Genomic DNA, 19,173 nt, shown 5'->3' with positions numbered 1-19,173 from the left:
TTGTTTTCACTTTTTGCTCTTTTGACCTTTTGGAAATCCATCACCCAGCTCCCAAATAAATCACACACAGAGACTTATTCTTATTTATTAATGCCTAGCCTTAGATTGGTTTGTTGCTTCCCAGCTTTTTTTTACTTAAACGATCTTGACTACCTTTTGCCTCTGGACTTTTTCCTTTTCTTACTTCTGTACATCTTACTTTTCACTATGGCTGACTGGGTAGCTGGCCCCTGACATCCTCCTTCTATTCCTCATTTCACCTTCTATTTATACATTTATATTTTCTGACTGTCAACTGCGCCTATCCTTGCACTTGCCTCACTATTGGCAAAATTCGGTACTTTATTAGACCATCAGGTGTTTTAGACAGGCAAAGAATTGCAGCTTCACAGAGTTAAACAAAGGCAGCGTAAACAAAAGCAACACATCTTTACACCATTAAACAAATGTTCCACAGCATTAATAAAGCTGAAAGTGCTTCTTTTTGAGGTTAGATAGTTGAATATGTCAACTGAAAACCTTCATGTTTGCATAGCCGGTTAATTAACATGGAGCAGTTCACTAGCATGGATGCTGCCTGCGCATTCTCTGGGACCTCTTTACTTGATCTTATCCATCCATTCTAACAAAATACAGTAATATATCTATATATATCTATATATATCTACATATAGATATATATAGATATATATATTTGACTCTGGAGTGCTTGTGGAAGATGTAGTCTGGGCTCACTGGCACATCTTTGTGAGGTGTAAAATTATGTCTTGATACAAATAAAACTGATACCAATGATCTGTAAGAAGAAATAAGTGTGCATTCATGGAATTTCTAAGCCTGTCACTTGTGTTAAAAATGAAGATGATTCTCTCCGAGCATGAGGAAACAGAATGACAAATCTGTAGCTTACAATTATAAGGAGTAGAAGGAGACAAAAGCAAAATATGGCTGGAGCTATTTTTCTATTAAAAAATCATGTTCAGCAAAAGCATGAAAACCTTTCATTCTTGTTCCATGTTTTAATAGCTTAATTATACTTTTCTCCAAGTACAGCAAAAGCAATACACAGTCCCTGCAATAGTAGGATTTTTTTTTAAAGACATTTGACATCAAATTACTTCCAAATTTAACTTGTTTGAGATCTGAATGAAAACTATTAAGTTAAAGCAAAATTATGGCTTTCTAGAAAGTAATATAAATAGACAAATTAGTGAAAAATACTATTTTATGCTTTAATAATATCTTTCAGATCACTAATAGTCAATAGCATTATGTGGGGAATTTAGGCATGATCTGGATTTTATTACGCATATCTACACTTTAAAATGCCTCATAAATTGCCAAGTTTTAATTCAAACAGATGCTAAGAAATTAAAATATAGAGAATTTTACTGTATTGTGACCATCATTATCTTAAGGAAACCCTTGAAGAGATTTAGGGAAAAAAAAAGACACTTGCTTTGTTTTTCCAGAGAGCACAGTCAGATGAACTGGAAAAAATTGAAAAGCACAGTCGATCATCCAAGGACAAGGAAAATGCCAAGTCTCTGGACAAGCCTGAACAGTAAGTTCTCCAGGGACCTGGGAGGGCAATGCTCGGCTGCTCAGCGATGGGAGGTGGTGGTTCCTGAGAGCATGTCTGTTGTAAAGGAAGCACCACTGCTAGGGTGCCTGAAGGTTTTCTTCCCTCTTTGCCTTTATCTTCCCAGGTTCCTGTACGAGCTGTCTCTCATCCCCAACTTCTCAGAGCGAGTCTTCTGCATCCTGTTCCAGTCAACGTTTTCAGAGAGCATTTCTTCAATTCGTCGTAAACTGGAATTGCTCCAGAAATTGTGTGAGGTGGGTTCTGGACCAGAGAACTGAACACAAATTCTGATATTTAATTGTGTTCAGTCATGTTCTTATTTATTTTAGTGATTCTAGTTTACTTGAAGTATTTGTAAGTGCGAGGGATAACAATCCTACATAGAGAATATTTGGGGACTAGGTTTCTGTAATAAAGTATGTGCTTAGACATATTCACAGGGCAGTGGGACCACACTGAGATCCTGGCCATTTTAGTCCCATTTTCCATATTCTCTTAGTTATCACACTTTCAAATGGAAGAGGTTTAAAGGCATGCTCTTTATTTCTTTTTGGGTTGTTTTTTTTGAAATGACTGCTCAGTAAAGTGTTAATATTTATTGTATCCAAATGATTTTTTTTTTGGAATAGTCATTTGACTCTCTGGAAGAGAAATACTCTTCTGAATGCAACAAATAAATTTTGGACTGGGAGGGGGCAAAATTAGCCTTCAAAGCTGTTTATCGAAAATCAGTAAAAGTGCTTGTTCTTATTGGGGTAAATCATCTCCCAGATCAGAACAATATTGCCAGGAACACCTTTAGAAAAAGTGGCACAAAACCCTGAAGACAGATAGGTTCTGCGAGTGGAGAGTGTGAACCTATGGGTAACAAACCTAACTCTGGAATTCGATTTTTATAACTGCTTTTGGGATTCTACACTTTATGCCAGAAATCCATGTTGTACCAGACATTGAGACAGTTAAGGACGATAGAGGTGATGTTGTTTTCTAGAAATTCTCATTGTATGTGGGCTCGAATGGCATCTCTTGGCTTCTACACTCATGCTTGTTGGTGGCACACGATTGTAAAGCTAACTTTGAGACACTGTTTCTATGGTATAGAAAATAATCTGGAAGGGAATGGTTTGACTGTCATGCAAAACTATGAGTAGAATATAATTAGCTTGATATTGATCTTATATGATTCAAATAAAATGACATGTAAGAGAAAAATCTTTGCCGTCCTGTCTTACAGACATTAAAAAATGGACCAGGGGTCATGCAAGTCCTGGGTTTGGTTTTAGCCTTTGGGAACTACATGAATGCTGGGAACAAGACTCGAGGACAGGCAGATGGCTTCGGACTAGACATTCTGCCAAAACTAAAGGATGTCAAAAGCAGCGTAAGTATTTTGTGTTAATGGTTACTCCAAATTGAGGACTTTATATTTTTAAATAGGTTTGGGTTTAAACAAGATATAAGTATCCCTTTCTGTTCTGAGGTCAAAAGTTTTATACACACGTGCATGCACACATGCACACAACACATGAACGTATATTTATACAACTTTTGAAGTAGTATCTTATATAGTCCAGAATGACCTCAGACTCGCTAAATTAGTAAGGATGACCTTGAACTCTGCATCCTTAGGTGTGAACCTCTATTTCTGGCTAAAGTTCTGTTGTATTCTGCACTAGGTAAAAGTTGATCATCTGGGTATCTGTAGTTTAAAGGAAGAGATAATTGTCCTGCTGGAATTGCGAACCCTCTGTGTAATGAGTGTATTATATATGTATATATATATACACTTTACTAAAACTAAGTATTTCTTCTTTTATCAAGCCTGCTAAGTTTGTTTTGGGGTGTTTGATTTGAAGCTGAGGACTAATCATTTTCAGTGAATTTGAGACTCTCCTGTTGTCTTTTCTTGTCTAGAAAATAAAGCAATCATGAATGAAAGTAGTTCATAACTGAAGTAGAAAAGATGATCCCACTTTTCTGTACACCATTCCTTCTACAGGCATGTTTGGCAATGTCTAAGTCTGATTGTAGTGCTAGGTTTTTTGTTTTTGTGGTTTTGTTGTTGTTGTTGTCGTCTGTTTTTTGGTTTCCTTTCTATTGCTGTTATTGTGTTTTATTTTGTCTTGCTTTTTTTGCTATAGGGTTTCTCTGTGCAGTCCTGGCTGTCCTGGAACTAGCTCTGTAGTTCAGGCTAGCCTCAAGAGTTCTACCTGCTTCTCCCTTCCAAATGCTGGGATTAAACACACGCATTACTACCACCTGGCTCACCTAGTTATTTTTAACCCTACTTCCCTGAGGTGGTTTTGCTGCTGTTGTTGAGAATGAATACTGAGGAGACTGTTGGGGTGGAAATGGAAGGGTAAGGTCAGGCACAGCAATCACAGATAAACATCTGAGATGGTCAACCTAGAAAGTAAGAATTGTTCTTCCCTTCCCGAGAATTGCTGTGCAGAAAGAATACCAGGGTGGGAGAAAATAAGAGAGGACTTTTAAGTACTGAGTTTGAATAAGTGGTTGTAGAAGTGAAACTGCCATCTGGAGAGAATGCATTCATCATCCTCAGGAGAGAGAAGCAGCATTCAGCCATTGCCCTCCTGAGTTATAGCATGCAATCTTCATCTTTATGAGAGAGATGCAACATGCAGTCATTGTCTTCACGGGAGAGATGTAACATGAAGCCATTGTACTGATAAGCAAGGTGCAGCATGCACTTATCATCCTTGTGAGAGAGATTCACCATACAGTCATCCTCCTGAGAGAGATGCAGCATGCAGTCATTGTCCTCATGAGAGTTGCTTCTTTGGCTGTCTAATCAGTCAAAACTCTTGACTATTTATTGTTTCTCTACATTTGCAGAAATCATTCAGCATCATTTTTCTCTGGGACTGCTAAGCCAGACACAGTATTTCTGAAATTGAATAAAAGTCTTTTTGTTAGTCCAGTTGGGGTTATTTGTTTGTTGTTTGTTTGGTTTTTGAGACAAGGTCTCAGTAGCATAGACTGACCTCAAACTCCAGGTATTCCTGACTCAGTTTCCCTAGTGCTGGGATTACAGTCTCAGCCAGCTTTCTCTTGTACACGCACATCAGTTAATTTTTATGACTTTCATATGTGGCCAAATAAACATGTGTACTCAAGTGCTATTGTATTTATATTATAAACATTTAATAGAAGCAAACTTCTGATTTATAGACAAAATAAATCATTTTGCTAAAAAAGAGATCTATTTTCCAAATGGATGTTTGTTGAGACAACTTTTGCAAATAACATTTGAGAATAAAAAGGGCAATATAATGTTAAGCTTATAAACATTGATCTAAAATATATTCTGATAAACCAAAATTGTTTAAAATTACTTATGAAGATGGATTTGTTTTCTATATTGCTTCCTATCTATTCCTCTTTCTATTAAATTGTATTTTTTAGTTTAAATATCACAAAATAAGTTAAAAATACTGAGACAAGAAGCAAAATATTTAATAATTAGACTTCCATTGTTCTCTCATAATATCTATGCAAGATGTTTTGAATTGGAATTTTCTCTAGGATACTAATGTAAATGTATTGACTCCTCACTAATATTTGTAAAATAGATACTACAGTTTCAGATCAACCAGAATGTCCTTTCATTGGCAAGCCTTTAAAAGATGTTTAATGACACAGGTACTACTGTTTCATAGAATGACAATGTAGGACTAAGAATAGACCTCAAGTTGTCTGAGCCAAAAGCAAATCCTACTGATGGGGAAATATTCAACAGCCATATTACAATACCCCATGAAACTGGATTACTGGGTGGTGTTATTCTTTTCATCAATACAGGAAAGCTCATGTCTAGATCTAGTAACAGAAGCCCCAAGGACAGTGAAGTTTAACAAGATTTATTTGCACAAGAGAAGATTCTAGGGAAAGATAATATTACAGACCAAAGATGGTTTTGAGTGCCTTTTCCCCATCCAAATGAACACAAGTTATATTTACAACCAGATTCAAAAAAAAAAAAAAGAAAGAAAAGAAAAGAAAAAGGAGAGAGCCCAAATCAAAACAGTTAACATTTGTCTTCAACAGACATAATTTGGAAGTTTTCACCCTTCTGTTGGTTTAAAAGTCTGTCTGTTGTGATTAGCCACGTCTCAGTGTCCCAGTGGCTTGGTTACCAGTGTGTACTTTTAGAGTAACATCAAGCTGGGTTGCAATTCACTGTGTAAGAAGGCCAATCTGGACCAACTTTATCACCAATGTGTAGAGACCAAATTAGGTCAAATCTATTGTAATTTAACAAAAGGAACATTTCAGAGAATTTATATTGTGCACTAGGTTTTCTCAAACTTAAGTTATCTGTTGATTTATTGAAGCAGGACAAAAATCTTAATTAAAAATTAATATTTCTAGATGTGTCAGGAAAGAAGCAAAATATTACTTGAAATAATTTTACATTTTCAAATGATATGTACATTTTCTTAATAGTAGCTTAAGTGTTAATTCTTCATTTTCAGGTGTTATATAATAAATTGTAATGTGCTTTGCATTTTTAGGAAGTTTCCACTTACCTGAAATATTTTTTCATGTCACTGGATTAAGCGCTAAAGAATTTCTGTCAGATATGAAAATTATTTATTATGGCAACACCAGCTACATCCTTTATGTGGAATTACAAGCAATTATCTCATTATGATGATATTTGAAAACCTTATTGCTGGGTTGGAGAGATTATTCATCAACTAAAACCTCATGCTGTTCCTTAGAGGAGTCAAGTTCTGTTCCCAGCATTTACAGGGACACTCAAAACCACCTGTAACTCCTGTTGCTGGGAATCCAGTGCCCTATTCTGGTTTCCACAGGCACCAGACACACACGTGGTGCACACACATACGTGCAGGCAAAACGCATATGCAACATTTAAAACAACAAAAGTACTAATCAAATTAAAAATAAATGCATTAAATAAAGCATATAAACATTGAGTTAAATTTCTGGTGGAGGGAAAGAAAAACAGCAAACTATTTACATTTGAGCTCCTCTCTTAAACAGGGAAGCTTCCTCTTGGCACTTACAATAAACACAACAAATCTGCCATTTAGCCCTTTAGATACAATGATCAAGGTAGTGCAGAATATAAAACCACTCAGAATATTCCCAAGTTTATATGTGTACTCCCTGTAATTTACTTCACTCTGTAAACTTAATAATACATGATATTTGTTAAGGATGTGTTACTTACTTTGATCTTTCTGCCTAGGACAACAGCAGAAGCCTTTTGTCGTATATTGTCTCATATTATCTTCGAAATTTTGATGAGGTAAGACTGACTTTGCATACAGCTCTATTTTGACTTCCTTTTCCTTGCATGTGTGTGTGTGTGGTGCACGATATGAGTGTGCTTGTGCAAACTTGCAGATGCAGAGCGCAGCAAGTCTTGGGGCCCCTCCCTCTGTGTTCTCCATCTTGTTTCCTCGATGCTGTCCCTCACTGGCCAGGAAGCTTGTCATGTCAGCTAGGCCGATTAGCTGGCTAGTCCAAGGTCTCAGATCATCTTATTTCTGCCACCTCGCTGACAATGCTGAGGTTACAGGCTCATGCAGCCATGAATGACTCTTTCCATGGATGCCATGGATTTGATCTCAGGTCCTAGAGGATGGCAGAGTAAGCCCTCTGGCTCATTGAGCCATCTCAATGGCGCATGCCTGGTCTATGTAGGGTGATTCCGGTGTGTTTTTCCAGTTGTCTTGTTGGGATTGCTGCCATTCCTGTTGTCTCTTTCTCACACTGATTTGTTTTTAAATCGTGTTTGCTAATTAGGATGCTGGCAAGGAACAGTGTGTCTTCCCTCTGGCAGAGCCCCAGGAGCTGTTCCAGGCCTCGCAGATGAAATTTGAAGACTTCCAGAAAGATCTCAGAAAACTAAAGAAAGACCTGAAAGGTAACGTATGACCCTGAACATACATTCTTGTAAAATATATAATCATAATGATAAATGATAACTTTTAAGGATTTTGAAAATAAGCCAGGCAGAAACTGCACTTACCTTTTTTAAAATCTCTTTATGTACAGCAGAAGAAAAACATGCCCATAGTTTTGTTTTTCATCGCTTCAGAAAGTTGGGTATTGGAAATTCAGTTATCCAGTCATATCTGCCATTTGAGTAACGGTCCATTCCACTGGGAACAAGTTCACATTTTGTTTTCTATTTTGTAGCCAAGAGCCTTTGGATAGCCTCCATATCATGGTTGGACACAAATCCTGTCGTTGTTGAAAGATTAATAGTTCCGGCCTGTTCTCCTTTGATATACTTGCCCAAAATTCTGTGACTCGTGAACACTTGTGAAAACAAAGCGTGCTCTGTGCACACGAGGTTAAATGAAACATATGTTTACTGTTGTATGGTAAGCAACAAAGCCTAACATTCTGTAGTTTTGATTAGTGGTTATCGGAAATTCCTCAAATTTCTTTAATCAGTAACATTTACATGGAAGAAAATAGTCTTCCAAAATTTACTTCTTCCCTCCTTTTTGTGCCATTTATTGTTGTTATAGTGTTGGGAATCTATTTCAACCTCTTTTTGAGTTATATTAAGTTTAGACAAAGAGAAAATAAGATGGCATAGCATTTTCATTTGATATTGTGTTACTAAATTGTATAAAGGTTTAGTCACTTCTGCACAGAATTTAAAAAAAAATCTACTTTTAAGAGACCCAGTCTCAAAAATAGGAAATGAATTTATCTGAGGTGGTCCTGATCTGTCACCAGATTTATGGCTGCTATGTTCTGGACACAGATAAATTTAAATGGATTTCAACAAATATCACAATTTTTAAAGTTCTTATATATTCACATGGTACACATTAGGTGTTATTGAGATGCGGTTAGTTTCCCAAAACATAGTAACTGCTGTTAAAAGAGCTGCAGTTCTGTCCCTTATCTGAGTTCCATTCCAATTATATATGTAGGTGCCTATTGATTAAGGATAAGAATGGTAGCTTTGCCTTATCTGAGTTTAACAATTGTGTGAGAACTGTTTTGTTCTTGTGGGAAGTTATGACATCATATATTTAAGTTGTTGAGAGGGAGATATGATGAGGGGTTCTGGGAAGAGTTGCAAGTGGGGGATGGTGATGGTTGGATATATTCAAGACTTTGGATATATTTGGATGGTTGGATATATTCAAACTTTCCAATAAATACTTTTTAAAAAGATGACTGAAAACTAATTAAATCTTAAAGCATTACAAAACAATTCCTATTATAGAGTTTGTGACAATTCAAAAATTATGTCTTTGCTTAGTTAGACTTTACATACACAGTGATGTGGTGCCAGGGACATTTCTGGAGAGGCTGGAAAAATCTTCATATATTCATTAGCACTCCATTCTAGAAAATTAGGATTTCATCATTTACAGATGATTTATAAGGGGAACGATGTTATTAGTAAGTTTGAAGTTACGCAAACAGCACATAGTCACACGCATGTGAGCACTCAGATACACACATATACAAACATTCATATACACACACAAACATGTACATACATGCACACAGATGTACAGTTCTCACATGCACATACCGTCCATACACAGAAATGTTCACACATGTACTTACACACATAACTGAAAACATATGATACATAAACCTACAGATCCTCTTTAGAACCCATCGGTATTAAATGTATATGAAGCCATGAAAATTTGAGATTCTCAGAAGTCTCGGCGCCCAAGAGGACAAATGTTCTATAATGGACTTGAATGATGGATGAGTAGTCAGTGCCTCCGCTATATCTCTTAAGCAGTTGTTTTCTAGAGCAATGTTTTAGCTATAGAAAACTACATATTGGAGGATCATCTTAGCAATATGTAACAAGAGTTAGCAGCCATGAAGGCTTGTGGTTTACAAAGAGGAAAGATGAATGTGTTTAAAGACCGGTACCATTGGTCAGCAACTGTAACATTTTCCTAGCAACTCCCTTTTTTGTCTGTAGGCTGTATCAATTCAGTGTCATGGAAATGTAAAGTGTGAGCTTCCCAAGAACTCCTTAGTTCATGGCAGTCAGGATAGAAGATGGAAGATGATTCTGGGGACAAGGTACACACTCCAAAATATGTACCCAGTAACCTACTTCCTTCAAGGAGTTTCAACCTGTCAATAGCCCATTCAGCCATGGGCTCATCAGTACGTGAAAACATTGTTGAGGGCGATGCTCTCAAGATACTGCTGGCTGGAAACCAGGCTTCCCATACATGCATCTCTGGGGGTCCATGCTATATCCAAACCACAAAAGGGGGGTTCGTGAAAAAATAGATGTAGACACTCCAGCGTTGAGTTTAGTTGTGAGAGGAATGTGCACTGTTGTACAGCGGAGGGATGCACAGTAGTTCTCTGGTTTATTTACCATACAGCACCTATTGGTTCCCCACAGAATGTGTGGTGGGTTCTGTGGCTAGTGGAGCACATCTAGCACATTCTGAGAAATACAGGCTTGGTACTGGGTTAGGGGCCCAAGCATGACATGCCTCTGAGCTCACAAGGAAACAAGTTCATGAAACACTTCCACCGCTTGGTGTTGCTGCTGTTGTTTGGACAAATCAGCTTGGCTCGAAGTGGTGTCAAATTCTGAGAATTAAGAAACTATCTTTTACTTTTCAAAATCTGATTATTTTCGTAGTGGAGATGATTTGAACACAAGGAAGGAAATTTTATGAATCAAAATTTGTTTCCAACTTTTGAGAAATAAAGAACCATCAGAAATATAGTTTTTTTGTATCAGTGATGCATGAAGTTACTTCTTTTTATTAGGCATGGTTTGGGTATGTGTAGGCATATGTTCATGTAATTAAATTGAGGTCAAATTGGAGGTTATTTTATATGAAGTTATAGTACCTAAAAATAGTATCTACCTTGATCTATGTAGCCTTTAAAAACTATTGTTTTAATTTATTTTAGTTTTAGATGTATTTATTTTTTATTTTATGTGGGTGGATGTTTTGCCTGAATGCTTGTCTATATACCACATAAATGCCCAGTGCCCATGGAGAGCAGAGGAGGGTATAAGATCCTCTGGAGCTGCAGTTATAAGGGGTGGTTAGTTACCATGTGGGTGCTGGGAATCAAGCCTGGGTCCTCTGGAAAAGCAATCCATGTACTTAACTGATGATTCATTGCCCCAACCATTGAAATGATTTGTTTTTCATAATCAAATTTGGGGAATGCTTTAAGAAGTTTCAAACAGCCTGTCTGCACATTTTTAAAGGCAGTTGTTTTAATCAGATATATAAAAATGGTTAAGCATACAAACAAGCCATTATAATACTCTGTGGTAAACATTCAGTAGCATTTGCTATTCATGAGATAAAATTGAATTAATAGTATGATTATTTGCTAATGACAAATGTGTCGTCTCCACAAAGTTGCTCATTTACCATCTGGCCCCCTTGTTTCTGCATACTGTCATCATTTTTATTTCTGAAAAAACTGAGGGACAATGTGTTAGGGCTTGGACGTTTTAGGGAAACACCCGATCCTCATCTTAGCACTCCTGTGAAATCATCCATTAAGTTGGGTCTTTCTTCTTACCTGAAGATTCCCATGTCTGCACCTTGGGATGAGAATCAGGCTTCCTAGCTCAGTGAAATGCCTTTTGTTCAGCAATCTTGATTTCTTCTGGATGTCTGTAGTTTATTTTTGATACAGTTGCTTTAAATGATGCCTTTTGACCCAGTGTCTTTGTCAGGTAGTGCAATCTATGGTGAAACTTTGTCAAAATCTCCTTAAATCTCTGAGCCAGCGACCTGGCTCACAGATAGATTCTGCTGGACATGAACAAACATTGTTGATATCACAACAGAGCAACAAAGTCCCATGAGTGCCTTTCAAAAAGATAGCAGCTAAACCAAATCTGGCATTTTCTTTCAAAGAACATTCTACTGACTGAGGAAGCTTACTGAACTGTTTGTTATATTACTGACTCATATGTCATTTATCAATCTTAAGAAAATCCAAGGCATAAGAAAAATAAAAACAAGCTCACTTATTTGAGCTTGTAAATTCAACTATATAAGCAACAATTAATTCTTTAGGGCGAGGAGGCAGAGGAGGGCAATAAGCAACAGAATTCACTGAGCCTAAGAAAATGGGTCATTAAGGAATACACTGGCCTCTTTCAAAATATTGGTTATGTTCTATTTCTTCAGTTGTAAGTTGAATATATGGATATTCATTTAATTATTCTTAATATTTATGTGCATGTTATATGTGTTCCTTTATGTGTATGACGGGGTTAATAATCTTATTTGAGAAGAAAGGAAACTGGGCAACCATCCAGGAATGTTTGATTTAGAGTTGAAACTGAGTAATCTGGGCTCCACTAATTTAAACTGTGTGATCGTTCAGTCTTTTCTGTTCTTTATGAAGAAATTATATAACTTGCCAAATTCAAAAGTAAACATAGCTAAGGAACATAAGAAATTTAATTAAAAGAATAAACTATATTAAAGAAGAAGAATATAATACTCTTCTTGGAGGTAAAAGATTAATATGAAAGAGAAGCACTTTTTTGGTTAAACAGTTCAAACATATATTATTTAGAAGGAAATAATAAAAATAAAATTAACTGCTAATGTCAGAAAGCTGTTGGCATTTTACAGAAACATAATCCATTATTTTGGTTATTGCTTTTACTATTTCAGAGTAAACTAAGGAAAACCAAAACCATACTACTTTAATAGAAGTAATTTAATATAGAGAAGTTAACACATATTGAAAGGTCAAAACAGTACCAAAATGACCAAGTAATATAGGAAGCTGCCATCATCCATGGAACTCAGGAAATAGGAGACGTTGAAGTTAGTGTAGAACAGACACCTTTAGAAGGAGTGCCCCATGGGGCTGGACCTAAGCCTCACAGAGAAATACTTCTGCTGCAAATGCTACCCTAAGGGCTTGGGGGAACAGACCCTGGGGAGATGGAAATGGAGGCATCAAGACAGTATCACCTCATAGTTGAGACTGAGATTCTGAGAGCTGAGTTTGAAAATCTGACTGACAGTCTCTGCCTGGCTACACTGTTACAAGGAGCAGGGCCCCTTGTTCCATCCTGGCCACCAAGCTAGCTTACACCCGAAATAATCACACAGAAACTGTATTCATTTAAACACAGCCTGGCCCATTAGCTCTAACTTCTTGCTGGTTAACTCTTATGTCTTGATTTAACCCATTTCTATTAAATCTGTGTATTGCCACATGACTGTGGCTAACCAGCAAGATTCTAACCTGCGTACATCTCAGACAGGAGCTCCATGGCGTCTCTCTTTGATTCTACATTCTTCCTCCCAGAATTCAGTTCTTTCTGTCTTCTCCATGCCTACCTAAGTTCTGCCCTATCAAAAGGCCAAGACAGTTTCTTTGTTCAACCAATGAAAGCAACACATAAACAGATGGACCTCCTACAGCATTACACAGATACTTCTGAGGGATGCGGTGATGCTGGGTGGAATGTCTGGAAACACACGAGACACTGGGATCACCAATGTCTGACTGTGAAGACGAGCAGCCTAAGGGAGGCTAGCCTCCAGCACTCTCCATGCTCCTCCATCCTACCTTTTCCCCTTTCACCGTGGAAACTTCTCAACAAGACTTGCAAAGAAGAAAGATATATTGCAGAATCTAACACCATTGTCCAAGGGTCAGATATAGAAAGGTATTTTGGAAGCAGGCAAATAAACAGACAAACACAAAACCCATATTTTTTATCTTTATAACTGACATTCATTTAATTGCTTGTTTTTATTATTCTAACATGATCCTACCTTGCCTTCAAGTTCAGAGTAAGTGAAGGGATATATAACTTTTGGAGACAGATCAGTCACAGTGTGTGTGTGTGTGTGTGTGTGTGTGTGTTTTGTCTGTCTGTCTGTCTGTTTGTGGACATGGACCTGCATGTGATGTATGTGTAGACCAGAGAACAACTTGCAGAAGTTAATTTTCTCCTTCCACCATGTCTATTTGAGGAATTAAACTTTGGTCACTGGGCTTGTTGCCTAGCACCTTTACCCATCTTTAATACAGACAGTCTTTCCGTTATGTTGTCTTCCCACCTTGAAAGCCATCTAAACAGTCCCACCAATGAGGTAGTCTTTTTCTAAAATACCGAGAAGGAACTCATCAAGGCATGAATTATGGGAGATGCTTAACAGTGTCCAGGAAAACAAAAAGGTGTCTGCAGTTAGTCAGTCCTCACATCTGGTTTGGTTCTGACAACAGGTGGCATGTTGACAACTTGATGGTCCTCGTACTTTAGCCCTTCTCAGCCATTTGCCACTCAACTATGCTGACTGTATCCCTGGTGTCACATAGCATACAACTTGGAACCTTCAAAGATGGGGACCTGAGTTTGATCCCCAGAACCCATATGTGCATAGAATCCCAGCACTGAGGCATCAGATGATCTGAGACTTCTAGACTACCCAGCCTAGCCAAATGGATGAGTTTCAGGTCAGGTTGAGAGACCAGGTCTTTACAAATAAGATGGATGGCTCCTGAGAAACACTTCAGGTTGCTCTATGGCTTGACTCCTGTGCACACACTATGTGCAGACTCACCTATGTGCACATTATACACATATTTATAAATGCACACACACTAAGCAATCTTGTATATGTGTGTTATACATAGCTTATGGCTTCTGTTCATTCCACAGTTTACCAAGAACATCTAAAATACTTCTGCTATTTTCCAAAAGTTGGAAGTTCACAGAAGTTAGTGTCACATGTAATCAGTGCAAGAAAAGTAGGTTTTCAGCACATATTAAGGCAGTGCCAAAAGCATAGGACACCTCCCATACATTACCTGTGCTGAGAAACTCTTGGGCAAAACAGTTGCTGTTTCTATGCTGCAGTTGAGGAAAATTAGGTTAGCAAGATCTAGGAATGTGCCCAAGTATCCTCGTGAGTAATAAAGGGTAGTTAAAATACAGAACCTGTCTTCTCAGATACTGTGGCAAGCTCTTTCTTCATTGGCTGTTATAAAATGCCTCCCATTTATTTGTCTGAGTTTATAGAACATTAAAAGAAGCCTGGAGACGCCAGCTACAAATCCAGAAATGGCATTCAATCATTTCTCATATAGTTATCTTCGTACCAGACATGAATACATTAGAAATCAATACCGGTGCACTAGTAAAATGCTTTGAACTCATAAAAAAGCTTCAAAGTTCGTTAAAAACTCTACTAATTTTGAGATGTTTAATAGACTTTGCACTTTCTCCAAATTAAAAGCTGTAAGTGCTCCATCAAGTCCTTGACTTCATTCCATTTCTTTCTGTATCTTCTGTTCCCTTCAAATGAGGAAGCTGGTGGGTACCTTTTTCAGCATTTCAAAAGCATGTGAATTTCAGATAACTGCACTTCCCCCCCTCTTTCTTCTTGTCTCCTTTTACTCAACGTATGTTTTCCCCCATTCTTTTCTGTGCTTCTTTCTATAACTCTCCTTTCAATTTATCTTCTGAACTTGAGAAATTCAAAATTCTGGACAAGAGTTTCAAGCTCCAACACTTTGCTTTAAATGGATCTTCTCTTAACTCTCTGTTCATGGTCTGAACTAGAAAGCACCTTTCTCTGGAGGTGGTTTCTCTTGCATTTTGATGTGTAAAATCATAGACAAAATATTTCTGTATATAAGAGTTTTACTTCTGGGAGAAAATATGCTTTAGTATGAAGTATTTGCATCACTAATTTTGTACCACAATGGAACCCACTAGTGAGAGAGCATTTTTAAAGCACAATTATTGTGGTATCTACTTTAGTGGCTGGACATCATTGAACTTCTCTTTGTGGGGCACTTTGCCAGACTCCTGAACATGGATGAATGCTTGCTTCTGATTTATTCCGACACATGTAATAGTCGCTGTGTGAGGATTTTTATGTCTTTAACCTTGGAGATCATTTTCAAAATGGCTTGAATGTAGCTCTCACAGGTATGTTCCGAAGAGCCTACCCAGTACATTCTAAAATCTGTTTCTTCAGGAACGACCACTTACTTATATACTTATATGCTAACTCCGATAACTTCAACCCTTAAATATTTGTTAAATGTATGCCTTCCTGTCTCTGTTTATGATATATAATATATTAATAAATATGGTTATAATTATATAATATACAATATATATTTATATATAATTTATAATTAATATAGATAATATATATTAATTTTTGTTCTTCTTCTTGGAAAAAGGAAGTAGTGTGCATCTCACTGCTTATAGGTCTCTGGAGGTAGAATTTGATTTCTTTCTCTCTCTCTCTCTCTCTCTCTCTCTCTCTCTCTCTCTCTCTCTCTCGCTTTCTCTCTCTTTACCCATAATAATATACAGATGAGCCTCTTCTGTGGGAAAGGGGACAAGACAATTTTCTTCTGGAAGGTTAGGGTTTCTAGGACTTTTCTTCTAATCGACGTTTGTTCTCTTTTATGTTCATTGTAGATATTAATGTACCTTTCTCAAAGTTCACAGAAAAAATGTAGTTTTAGGCTGTGATTAACATTGATTGAACTTGGAGACTTGAGAATATTATGGCTGGAATATGTCAACTCCCTAAAACAGCAACCACACTTCTCCTGATCTAGGCCTGCTTCTGAGAGAGCCAGGAGATGTTGGCGGCTAATGTGGCAGTGGTAAGGCAGTATGTCCCTGCCTTCTAGCATGCTGCTCTGTACGTGAAACTGTTGTGTTGCAGTCTATTTTATAATGGAATAGCTGAGGTTTTTATTTCTCCTTCCCTCTGGCTGTATTTTCCTTTGTTGAGAAACCTAATGCATACTTCCCAATATCAATCCTTTAACATCACACAAAATCTCTTTGGCTCAGCAAAGTCTTTAAATTAAACAAAAGTTAACACGATTGGAATGATTCAGTTATGCCAACGGCCTACTGACTAATGTTTTTTAATATTTGGATTTGACTGTAATTAAGTTTTCCAAGAACTCTATCTTTGTTCTGATTTTAATAATGTTTCTAAATGACCCTTCATGTTTATATTGCAGTGTTTTGTGTTCTTAAAAAGAATTGCAGTCACATACCAATTTTTAAAATGATAAGTACTAGCCAGAATAGTATGTTGTAAAATATGGTATACTACAGCTAAGAATAGAATGGGAGACAACGTTTTAAAGAAATATCCTAATGCCTTATGTGTTTACTGCCTTAAAATTATTCTTTTCTGTGCTGAGTTGTAGAATATGTATGAGGACTGTACATGAACAGAGGTTTTTAAACTCTAAGCCACACCATGGTGGGTTATACCAGCAGTTCCTTCCATCTTGACAAAATATAAAAAAATAATAGAATACATTTTATCTCACAAGGTTGAGCATTGAGAGCTAAAATCTGGGCTTTGATGTCCTTTGTGGTATTATGCCATCTTTCACTGGAGTATGCCCAAATTAAAGAAATCCATAATCACGGGTGTAGCTGATAACAGGTTCTTTTGTGTGAGTTTCTGGTTCTTCTGTACCTCAAGCACTGTGTACCCAAGTGAGTAGGATACTCTTGCCCTGAGGGAATAGGAATTATGATCAGAGGCGATGATGCGCAGCTAAATAAATGTGAGGCACTGTTAGAGTTAACTGCCATCCTTTCAGGCTGCCTGACAGACAGACGTCTCAGAGCTTAGCTCTTCAGGTTCAACTCTTAGGTCTCAGATATCTTAAGGCAGTAGTTCTCAACCTGAGGGTTGTAACTCCTTTAGGATATCCTGTATATTAGATATTTACATCATGATTTATAACAGTCACATAATTAATTATGAAATATCAAGAAAATAATTTTATGGTTGGTGTCACCACAATATGAGGAATTATATTAAAGGGTTGCATATTAGGAATGTTGAGAACCACTGACTTAATTTCCATATCTGGTAGTTAAACTAGACTTGAATATTCATTTATTTCATCTAAGTCCTTCCTTTTATCCCGTGTCATGAATATGTTCTATAGAGAAGGGACATGTGAAGTAGAGGGAAAGATTGGCCTGCTTGCTTTAGAGTGACAATGGATTCCCCCAAACTGGATATGTTTAGATAGGAACAAGTACCAACAGCTGATCATAAGGGTCAAGAATATGTTAGGGGAATATGGAATATGAAGATTGAATAACTATGACATTTTATAGATTAGCAAGAAGTCAACTGTGATCAGAAGATAGATATTAATGATCTACACATGTGAATTAATTATAATTAATAACTACACATGTGCATTCAATGGATATAGAACAGTAAGTAAATAGAGAATGGTAGGTAGAATTAGAAAATATACTTACACTTGGAGACTAGAATTCCATTACCCATTAAAGACCTAGGTTGCCACATTGCAGTTCTTTTTTTTTTTTATCGCACAAGTTTTTTTCTGAACACTTGCAATATTTAAAAGCAACATTCAGGCATATTCCATCAAGGTTTGATTATATAGAGAGATCTGTTTAATATCTAGATGTAAATACTGATGGCTACCACAGTTTCATGAGAAGTGAGCTCCTGGACTACACTAGGAACTTCAAGACATTGGCCAAACATTATTCACGTGTTTCCTAGACTTCAAATTGTGCTTAATCTCATTGTGTACAGGGAATTAATTCTATTCTGACTTAAGGTAAAAGCTACATTAAACAGAGAAAAACATAACTTTGTTTACCTTATACTAAGAATATAGTTCATAAGAGTATGATGAGATTACTTGCAAAATTAAATGGAAAAAATTTAAATATAAAAATAATCTAAAAACAAAGTATTGCAATGTTTTCTTTTCTTGTATGTGCACAGTTTATATGTGTGTGAGAGATGAGTGTGTGTATGTTTGCCAATGTGAATGGTGGTACTCACATGTCTTGGCATGCTTGTAGAGGTCAGAGAATACCTTGGGTTTTGGCTAGAAGCAGGTCCTTCTTGTCATTAGCTGTCATGACCTGTAAGCCAGGCCTTTGAGCTTTGTGGATTTACTGATCTCTGTTTCCCACCTCAATGTAGGAATACCATGGTCATTGCTATTGTTCTATGCTTTATGAGGGTTTTGACTCAGGTCATCCTGCTTGCATGGTAAGGTTTTTACATGCTGAGCCTTCTCCCTAACCCACAGTTTTTATTTTCTTATTTGTTAAATGTTCTATTCTGTCAAACCTGCTGAGTGGAAACATTCAAAGACTTTGCCACAATCAGCCCGTGATCTGTCTCTGCTTTGTTGATAGTGAACTCTTCCCCTTCCCGAAAACAACAGCCCTGTTAGATGAGTTTCCATCTCTTCCTACTGTTAAGGCGCTCCTAGGGCATTGTACATCTCTAGACATGTTAGAACTCCATGGATGAAACTATGACCATTCTATCTTCTAATGTTATTTTGCTTTGGCTTTGAACAGGGTCCTATGTATTTAGTTTAGGCAGGTCTTAAGGTTACATGGCTGAGTATGACTTTGAACTCCTGATCATCCTGTCTCTACCTCACAAGTGGAATTGCAGGCCACTAAGCCTGGTCTACTTTCTATTTAGTCAAATGTTCATCTTCCTTGCCTCTCAGGCAAGGGAGGAGTCTGGATTATTTTTTTCTTTCATGCTACG

The 19,173-nt window shown here is 37.1% G+C and overlaps 1 protein-coding gene across 2 annotated transcripts in view; it reads left to right on the top strand.

The window, feature by feature from the left end:
- Positions 1 to 19,173, top strand: part of Fmn2 (formin 2) — a 279,413-nt gene that overhangs the window by 162,875 nt on the left and 97,365 nt on the right. For both annotated transcript variants that reach the window (XM_087906102.1, XM_048436401.3), the window contains 5 exons: positions 1,473 to 1,564; positions 1,710 to 1,839; positions 2,820 to 2,966; positions 6,825 to 6,884; positions 7,385 to 7,505. In XM_087906102.1, the coding sequence (XP_087762228.1) occupies positions 1,473 to 1,564; positions 1,710 to 1,839; positions 2,820 to 2,966; positions 6,825 to 6,884; positions 7,385 to 7,505 (550 nt within the window). The remainder of the gene's footprint in view (positions 1 to 1,472; positions 1,565 to 1,709; positions 1,840 to 2,819; positions 2,967 to 6,824; positions 6,885 to 7,384; positions 7,506 to 19,173) is intronic.

The sequence above is a fragment of the Myodes glareolus genome, chromosome 5, assembly GCF_982192425.1.
Source record: "Myodes glareolus chromosome 5, mMyoGla1.1, whole genome shotgun sequence".
Taxonomy (NCBI): domain Eukaryota; kingdom Metazoa; phylum Chordata; class Mammalia; order Rodentia; family Cricetidae; genus Myodes; species Myodes glareolus.
This window is presented reverse-complemented; position numbering and strand designations above follow the sequence as displayed.